At 41.9% G+C, this 8,482-nt stretch overlaps 1 protein-coding gene across 22 annotated transcripts in view; it reads right to left on the reverse strand.

Annotated features, from left to right (window-relative positions):
- Positions 1-7,204, reverse strand: part of ablim1b (actin binding LIM protein 1b) — a 119,857-nt gene extending 112,653 nt beyond the window's left edge. For 5 of the 22 annotated variants that reach the window (XM_035405682.1, XM_035405670.1, XM_035405681.1 and 2 more), the window contains exon 1: positions 7,075-7,202. In XM_035405682.1, the coding sequence (XP_035261573.1) occupies positions 7,075-7,159 (85 nt within the window). In that variant the 5' untranslated portion in view covers positions 7,160-7,202. Of the gene's footprint in view, positions 1-7,074 lie in introns of all 22 variants that reach the window. The other 17 variants (XM_035405685.1, XM_035405691.1, XM_035405675.1 and 14 more) reach the window with 6 other exon arrangements.
- Between the last annotated feature and the right edge of the window lie 1,278 nt (positions 7,205-8,482).

The following is an 8,482-nucleotide window of genomic DNA, read 5'->3' on the forward strand; positions in this document are numbered from 1 at the left end:
CATATATACATGTGAGCACATGCACATGCAATTGCAACATATTTACAAGCCCAATACCAAGATGTTTGCACACACACACCCAAACACACACACACACCAGAAATGTGTAGTAAATGAAAAAAGTTCAGACACAAAACCAGGCAGCCTCAGATGAACCATGTTACAGTTTCTCTGGTTGCGAGCACCAGTATGTAAACATCATGAACATATCCCAAATACTGCTGGATTCTGGTAATTTGTCTGCTCAAAAATAAATGATCACATAACCAACCCAGACTCTGGACAATATAGTCACTTTGTTATCAAACATCCTGCAGTCAAGGTGAACACGTATAGACACTGATGCACCTCGCAGCAACATAATAAAGTCTATTTAATGAAACCCTGTGTAACAGTTGATGGAAATAATTGCAATTTTGTGGAAGCGATTTAAATGTATTTTCTTTGTTCCTTCGTTTTTCTCTCCTGCATAGTCTCTTCACGGGAAAAATGTCTGGCCAAACGAGCGTAAGTATTTGCGGGCAGGGGCTCTGCCTGGCTGTGAGGGATGGCCCGGGGCTTTAGGACACGTTAAAGAGGTTTATTTAAGAACTGATTCGGAATGAGATTTATGTTTCCCCGCAGACTGTACCAAGCTTGCCCCCTCTGACCTCATTATACATGTACACAGCTGAGCAAAACGTCCTCTCAATGTCACAGCAACGTCAGTGGAGAGGGCAGGTTGGCACCTGACGTTCTGGTTAAAATAATCACTTTAATTGGATGGCTCAATCCCCCACCCCCCTTCCTGTCTGTTTCTCTCCAATCATTCTTTCCACTAATAACTTGTTTCTAATATTAACTCTAAAGCAACTTCTAAAAAAGCAAAAGATTACTCATAAAGATACTGCCCCCGTGTGGTTGAAGCTGTAGCATCATTTAAGCACTGTTCCCACAGTATGTTTCCAGTTGCTATATAAAAGTAGCCTCTGAAATGAAAGTAAAATACAGTCAAATCGGTCAAAGAGTGGTCCTGAGTTAAAGGAAAAAAACTGCACAGCCAGAAAACAAAAATTTCAGTTCACTGCCAAATCATCTAATGCAACTATCAAAACATATATGAATAAACAATTCTGATTATATAAATATGTGAGTATGTTTGAGTGTTAAAGTATTTAAAACCCCTGTCTGTGTTCTGACTGCAGAGAATATTAATCTTAATACTGTTGCTTGGGCAGGAGCATCAACTTCTCCCATTGGACAGTGGAGAGAGTGGCCATTACATAAGCAAGAGAAAAGTACCATTAATTCTTTCAGGGATGTTTTAGAGTCGATCTGAAGATACTACATCAGAGTCGCCCAAAACATCATGCATAACATCACGGTTAAACCTCGATCAACTGAAAAGATGAAGAATCTCCAAAAACCCATTAAAGGGGAATTGCACTTTCAAACACATATGGGCTTATTTTGTTTATATTGTCCTTCTAATGAATGTGTCGACCTTCATTTTTCAATTAGTTATTTCGTTTAAAATGTCTAACGTTAGAAACAAGGACCAATTTTTTTTTTCTTTTAGCGCAAGTCCAAGTAGTACGGTTTCCGGTTTTTTCTTCTTCTTTGAAGAAAAGCATAGCGTTGAAGTCGTGCAATGATATGCTGCCTAGGTCTACTTCCTGAATTTGTAAAGGTAAGCAACAAAACATTGTAAAATATTAACAAAATGAAATAACTAATCGAAAAATGAAGGTTGACACATTCATTAGAAGAAAATTAGAAATAAAATAAGCCCATATGTGTGTTAAAGTGTAATTCCCCTTTAAGAAAGAAAATACATGACTAATACAGATTGGACAAATACAGCTAATGCAAAGCAGTCCATATCAATAGCTGTAACAACAACATATTATTATTATTATTATTATTATTATTATTATTATTATTATTGGCTGGACCGCAACAGCGTGGCCAGCCCTATAAACGTGAATGTCTGTGACTGAGTGACTGAGTGATGAAGTTACACCATTGGTCGGCCGGTCCAGCCATATACTACGTTTTGACCTGGTCTTGTTATTGATAAATCTTTAGGCAGTTTATTACAGACAACCCTTATTTTGGCACTTAAAAATATATATATGGTGGTAGCCAACTGTAGCTGAAAGCCTTTTCTACATGTGCCTTAAGACTTAGGGTAGTTTAAAATGTGTCTTGGAGATTTTGGAGTATTTTTTAACATCCACGCAGAAGTATATTCAAATGCCAAAGTGGAGCCATGCTATTCCTGTGACTCAGGCAGAGATTACGCATTGATCCTAGACAGCAGTGCAGAGCATGGCAGCAACAACAGTAAATCTGATAGCCCTCTTGGTCTAATATCTTTATCTCCTGGGGAATTAGTGTCCAATGCTTTCCACAGAGACCTTTGGCAAGGTGATCAAAGGGAGCAGGTTAGCTCTCTGACCAACTGCAGACAAACCCACATGGGGAACCTGCTACAGAGAAGGAAAATGTGTTCCTATAATGTTGTGAGAATGTTGTATGACCATATGGAAATTTCCAGAGGGACAGACAGCAAGGCTGCCATATGACAGCACTATATCCACATGTATCACGTTCCATCAGCCCGTTTCTGATATTCACTACCCTGTCTAATACCATTCAAGAAGCTCTCTTACAAAGTAGAGACATTCTTGTCTTGAAATCACTCAGAAGTTAATCATTGGCCCTGCTTGTGTTGAATGTTCACTCCAGGTGCTATATTACTTTGTAAGTCACTCTGGATAAGAATGCCTACTAAATACAAAATTGTCAATTGTATATAAACTTGTCTCATTTATTCAAGGTCTCGTATAGAGTAAAGAACACCACAAGAATTCCTTCAAAATGTTTTATAATGCACAATATATTACAATATGTACAATATATTAACCTGTTTCACTCACTCAAGAAGGTTGCTTATAAAAAGCATCATATCAAACTGGCTCACTCAAACTCCCTTATAGAGTAAAGAGCATAATGTTCACATGTCTTACAAAGATCACTTGCAGTGTAAAGTTCAAATTCTAATATATGAAATGCATCAAATGTGTTAAAGTAAAACAAGTTCACTGCCAAAGATTAGAGTTCATATTTTCATCCTACCCACAGTAAATGGTGTGTGATATTATAGAAAAGGCAGTTGAACAAATGCAAAAATAATTCTGATTGCAATATAACAGCTTGCCAAAGCAATGTATTATGGAAAGGCGTTATGGAGTTTTTATTTTTGAATTCAACAATCCTTAAACCTTTTTTGAAAGATTTCCATCGAGAAGTCTGTTATCAATTCCCATGGTGACGGTAAAATAAGTGGACACAGACAATAATGTGATATTCGCTACACCACACTGCTTTACCGCCAACAGTGAGGAGCAGGGCCCAGATGAGCTGGTAACCAGAAGGCTCCCCCTGGGCCTAATGTTGTGATGTCCCTGAGGATCGCACATAGCTAAAGCTGCTTCAGCAAATAGCAGCTTAAATGCACAGGCTTCTGAGGAGGACACAAACCATCCAGTGAAGCGCTTCCCTTCATTAACATTCCAGGTGTTTGCACACAAATGCAGAACATGACAGAGGGAGCACCCCTGTTGTGCGCCACATCCATACACTAAAAAAAGTGACCGTGTTGGCACCCATTGATTTTCCCCAGGTTTTCGAACAGCATGCAGAAGTGCGGTTTTTGTGCTGCCATGTTGTACAAATTGGAGCCAGAGACTGCGCTGCAGGGTAAGAGGGGGCCCATATATGGTCATGAAGTCCAGGCCAGGTCTGGGTCATTCACAAAGTGCGTGAGATACCACTTCCTCTGAGTGATGCTCAATGTCTAGGCAGTGACACAAACTGTCCCTGGTCGGTGTACGAAATATTAAATTGTCCAAATGACACAATAAAATACAAAAAACACTTATTGCAACGACATGTTTTCAAAATTTTAACCACATTGGTACCACTGATTTACCCTGAAATAGGTGCCTGAAAGACCAATAGTGGAGCCAACCATGCTGGTATTGGAAAGCAACATCTCTCAGTAAGACCAGGAAGTGAGTTTGACTTTGACTGTGCCTCGCCTCTGACCGAAAACACCGAGCCATGCAACCCCAGCTCCACCACTGATCCAAAAAAAAAAAACAGTCAGACCTCACCACAGACATGCAGGGAAAACCAAATGGCTGCGACTGTTACAAAACAAAACTCTGAGTGACAGCTGTCTGTTGCCCCTGAACTTCTTACCAATGGGACTGCAAATAAATAAAGTGCATGAGCAGACATTCTAAGCACCGTAAACCGACCAAGTTCTGCTCCTGCCATGAGACCTTAAAAACTAAACTCTGCCCCCGGCTGGAGCGGACCAGCTGCTCCAACGTGCCCAGATACGGCCAGCCTCACCTTGGCCCAAGTCAGTGGGTATGCCTACTAGCCGCTCACACAGGTAGTAGTCCTCCGGGTTGAGGAAGGGCAGCTGCTGCATTATCGACTGCTTGGGGATCAGGTACAGAACCTCAGCAACGTGGCCGTCTTCGATGATGGACATGCGTCTCACTGAGTTCTTCCGTTTGACCCGGTCCAGCACCATTTCCTCGCTCCGGATCGAGCCGCACAGCTTCCCCAGAGCATTGAGGTGCGGCACAGAGGGCATGGCGAAGCCGCGAACTCGTGGCCACGAACTCTACTGCCAAAGAGCCAAGAGACTGTCAAGCCGTGTGCATCCCCAAGCTCCTTCTGCAGCCACATAAGAAGATTAAAACCTGTGTATTTTTAGTGATTATCTCTTGGGAGACGTGACCAGGGCATTAAATTGTCACGATTGATGGACTGCCATACCTGGACAGTCCCATGGGACAGAGATATTAAAAGGAACCACACCAACATTTAATCCCACCCCACCAATAGGATTCTTTAAGAAGATTACATTTTTTCACATTAATTTATTTCAGTTTAAATATGCAATCGCTTCATGGCTTGGTAAGCTTGCCCACATCTGTGTAATTAAAAGCACTCCCTCCATTGTTGGATTGTTGCACCAAAGATTGTTTGGATTTGATTGGGTTAGGGAAGTACAGCCTTCTCTTCTTTGGATGAGCCTGAAGATTTAGATTATCTAACCTAGTATTTTCAGTAAAATTATAATACCATGGAGGGAATTGAATTTAAATGTCTGTTGAGCGCAGAGATTAAATAATATTTTTGATTAAAGATGTTGAAAGACAGTCAATGTCACAACGAAGCAATGTGCTCTCATTCATACCATCAAGCTTTACATGACATTACATTTATTTAGCAACCATTCTTATCCAGAATGACTCACAATATAGGAGAATCAAAGTGCATTCATCTGATTAAAATGAGCAATACAGTCACACTTGGATAAAACATTCCCAGACCAGCAAGTAAAGCACCATACCAGAAAAGCACCAATGCTAGTTAACTAAGCTAACCAAGCAAGTTATATACAGGTATAAAAATCTAAACCATAAAAATACCATAACCTTATTTACTGAAATGTTTACGTTACTTGCTTGCGGACACTATTCTGGTCACAAGCCCAGTTTCAGTTCCTACAAGCACCAATCCCCCCATCCACCCTCCCCCCCCCTCCACATTTCTCTATTACCGCTTCATCAATTATAGATGACTCTTCCATACCAGTCACATTCCATTTTTAGAAAAGCCTCGCAATTCAGAGGCCATTCGAGGGTGCGTCTGCCTCTGGTCCCAGTTCCCGGTTAAATCACCTTAAAAAAAACAGAGATAACTACACCCAGAGACGGAGAGATGGGAGAGTGACATAAACGACTTGAACTAAGGATTAAATTACTAGACTAAGAGTCCAGTAAGGCTTTATATATAGTTGTGATGGAAGGGATTACAAAGTAATGCTCAGTCCGCCATTTTGTCTTCACTGACAGGAAACCAATCTGGAATCCAGCTACTAACAATCAAACAATATCCTGATGATGCCGTTATAGTAAAATTTGTCCTTCAACCTCTTGGTGACAAGGGTGTTAAAGGACATACTGTCCTTCATCTTTCTGGTAAATGTCCTCTTTCTGTGCAGCAGTCTTATGAGTAGTTGCACCTTTAAGAACCATTTTCAGAGTTCACATATTGTCACGCTCCTAAACCCTACAACACGTCTATAATGTGTACCACACCCCTACTTAGAAGAATAGAGGAGCCCACATTTTAAAGCACTAGCTTTAGTCAGTTGCACCAGTTGTGATATTTCATTATTTACAAGGTTAAACATGAGTATGTTTATTAGTAACTTATTCTTTCATCTACAAATATACTACAATATGTGTTGTACATGTGGTGTGTGTATATGTATCCTTTGTAGATGTGGTGAAATGTGGCATGTGTATATAAAGACAGAAATGACTGCAGGCAGCTTGGATATTGTATAAACATATATGTGTTTAATTATGTGTCCTGGTGTTCTCATAGTTTAAAGATGGCTAGCATTTGCGGATATGGTATTGGTAACAGAGAGCCTCTCTATGACAATACTGTCCAGGAGTTTATTTCTAGTAACAATAACAACAAAACAAACTGCAAGCGTGTAGCTAATAACGTCATTTCAGCATATTAAAAACAGGCGTACATAAATAATCATACAAAAGGAAAGCCTCATCATATTCTCTCTAGTCATGTCAGCATTCCACCAGTGAAATCCCAGGAGCAGAGCAACAACTCTGCTTCCTTTATTACCCTCTGGAAATCTCCACTCACGCGAAAAAACTGCAGCAGAGCACACCTCCATGCACAAGCCACTCTCCCTCAGTATCTCTCTCTACTTCCCTTCTCCCTCATTCTTTCCTTATCTCTTTCTTCCTCTCTCCTGTAATCCCTCTCTTCATCTTACCTCTCAATCTGTCATTTCACCTCCTTGAAGCCTGCAGCATGCTACGCGACCATGCAGAAATGCGCGTACACACACACACACACACACTCACGAGCACACACACACATACACTCACACGCACTCACTTTCACGCACAAACCCGAGAACAGCACCTCTCCCCTAAACTGTCCTCACACTGTAGGCCCCCTGCTTACCGTCCAGTCCGAAGCAGGATGTGATTTTCTGGGCATACTGGCATATCCCCTCGTAAGGAGGCTGCTGTTCCTGTCGCTCCCCCATCCCTTCCCACCCCAGACTTGCTCTGTTGGGCTGGGCTGCAGAGAGCTGGACTCCTGCACCATCAATAATGCACGCAGCCAATGAGCAGGGAACAGAGCTGCCCCCCCCCCCCCCCAAACACACACACACTCACACACACTCACTGCTCTGGCAGATCATGCCGCAGTGCAACAGGGTCTCAGATGGGTGTGGCTGTTTATTCTACTTTAGCCCCCCCACACCCACACACACAGACAAATACAGAAACATGCTCTAACAAGCATACACAGATAAATGCACACAGATACACACAATCTGCCACATATACACATACACATATACTGATTCACATATTCATAAACACACTCACTAACAGTCACACACAAATGCACACACATGCCATATATACACACACAAGCACAAAAGTGCACACACGTGCACATACACAGTAACAAAATGGTTATTGATTAGCAGAGTAAAGGCATTAAAAGCACTGAGATTTGAGCTCAGCTCTTTGATGATGAGCAGAAGATAGCAGTTTCTTCAGGCTAAAATGGGAATGCTTCAGCACTGATCACATTAGTGGACAGGAGCCCCTGTTTCAAGGCTCTCTGCTGCAGTGCTGTCTCTGTCTGAGTGCTTCAGAAAGGATCGATTTCCCAGCAGAAAAACTACTGTATTGCAGAGTTCTGTGAAGCCCTGGAGCTTGAATAAGGCCTGTTATTGGATCAAAGGTAACCCAATCACCTCCACTACAGCATCTCTCCCATGGGTCTCACTAGAGGGGAAGTGCAGCATGCAAAATGTATTAATTCGTTTGATTTTTTCACAGACAATTTTGCTGCAGGCCCCGTTAGCCTTGTACCAAAATCACAGGCACGGTCCTGTCTGCCGCAAATCAGTAAGCACACAGGCGCATGGTAGAATGTGGCACTGCCAGGGGTCCTGCGACCCACCGCGGCATTAAAGTCCGATCTGGCAACCATGGCCAAGTGCCCTGACCGACGGCATCACCCAGTCACAAGACCTGCCTCCTGACCACCACTGGCACTATGACAATATGTGTGTGTGCGTGGGTGTGTCCGTGTGTGTCTGTGTGTGTGTGTGTGTGCATGTGTCCGTGTGTGTGTGTTCGTTAAAGTTCAGATTCTCAGCTTTTATTAAAGAGTATTTTTATATATTTTGGCTTCACCATGCAGAAATTTCAACATTTTTATTAAATTTCAGCACTTTTTATACATAGCCCCTCCATTTCAGGGCATCATAATGTTTGGGACACATGGCTTCACAGTTGTTCCTGATTAGCAAGGTATGTTCAATTGCTTCCTAAGTGCAGCTTTCAGT

This window comes from Anguilla anguilla, chromosome 2 (genome assembly GCF_013347855.1).
Source record: "Anguilla anguilla isolate fAngAng1 chromosome 2, fAngAng1.pri, whole genome shotgun sequence".
Taxonomy (NCBI): Eukaryota; Metazoa; Chordata; class Actinopteri; order Anguilliformes; family Anguillidae; genus Anguilla; species Anguilla anguilla.